Below are 1,055 nucleotides of genomic sequence, written 5' to 3'. Positions count from 1 at the left end.
GACTGAACACCAGTTCTCCAATCGAAATCAATACTCAATGTAACCTCCGGTTTATGATCAACAGCAGTGAAACACGCCATGTAGTCTCCAGCTTCCACCGCCGTAAACGCGAATTGTCCAGATTGAACATCTTCCGCGTGATGATACGTGTTCCCGTAACTCGATGTCACCTGTGTAAGAATTTCAAATCAACCAAAAAAAAAATCAAAAATTATGAAATTTTCAGGGGGGAATTAGAGAGTACTGACTCTGATTGAGATCTTGTGAGATTGAGGTGAAGGATGAGCTTCGTTAGGGTTAACAACGGTGTATTTCCCGACGGTCATGGAATTGCTTTTGATGTCTTCTGATATACATTTTGTTCGACCAGAGTGTAACTCGAAGTGGAGAGATTGAGAAACTTGTGATAGAATCGCTAGGGATATTAGTACTGCGTAGAGATTTAGTGATTGGAGAACCACCATGGTGGAAGCTTGATCTTTGGTTTCGTTGATCGTTGGAGAGATCGCAGACGAACGAACTCAAAGGGCGAACAATGGCGAAGAGAGCTTCTGACACGTGTTTGATTTTAATTGGCGAAGACACGTGGAAGAAGACTTCGAACCTTCTCCTTCGGTTAGAGTTTTTGTTAGGGTTATTTGCACCCACACCTACCCACACCTACTTCGTACTAAACATCTTACACTTACACCCACTATCAAATCTCTTTATACTTTTCCAAGTTTTTGTTGCTTATGTGTCCAAGTTATTATGACCATTTTGCCCTCATAATAAGAGGGAAATGATATGTAACTAAAAACAACAAAGAGGAAAATGTTTTTTTGGTCCATTGTCTCCTCCCCCCATCTCTTTCTCTCTTTTTTTTTTTGTTCTTTTTGTAGTTATTATCAATAAATTATATAAATTTTTTTGTACAATAGATTATGATTACAATTATTTTATATTTTAAGATACATTTTCCTATATTTTAGATAAATAAATGATGTATTATCCATTTTAGCTGAACATTTGTTCATTGATAAGTGGATGGTAAATTATGGTATAGTTTATGGATA

At 36.9% G+C, this 1,055-nt stretch overlaps 1 protein-coding gene across 1 annotated transcript; it reads right to left on the bottom strand.

Annotated features, from left to right (window-relative positions):
• Nucleotides 1-5: 5 nt before the first annotated feature.
• Nucleotides 6-654, bottom strand: LOC104774404 (transmembrane emp24 domain-containing protein p24delta9-like; the record flags this gene model as incomplete). The annotated part of the gene is made up of 2 exons (XM_010499018.2): nt 249-654; nt 6-170 (listed from the first exon to the last, which is right to left on the bottom strand). Coding segments are annotated over exons 1-2 (381 nt in total), but the record flags the coding sequence as incomplete, so codon positions are not given.
• Nucleotides 655-1,055: the final 401 nt, after the last annotated feature.

Source organism: Camelina sativa, unplaced genomic scaffold (assembly GCF_000633955.1).
Source record: "Camelina sativa cultivar DH55 unplaced genomic scaffold, Cs unpScaffold02716, whole genome shotgun sequence".
NCBI lineage: Eukaryota > Viridiplantae > Streptophyta > Magnoliopsida > Brassicales > Brassicaceae > Camelina > Camelina sativa.
The sequence above is the reverse complement of the archived record's forward strand: the minus strand, read 5'-3'. Positions and strand labels throughout refer to the sequence as shown.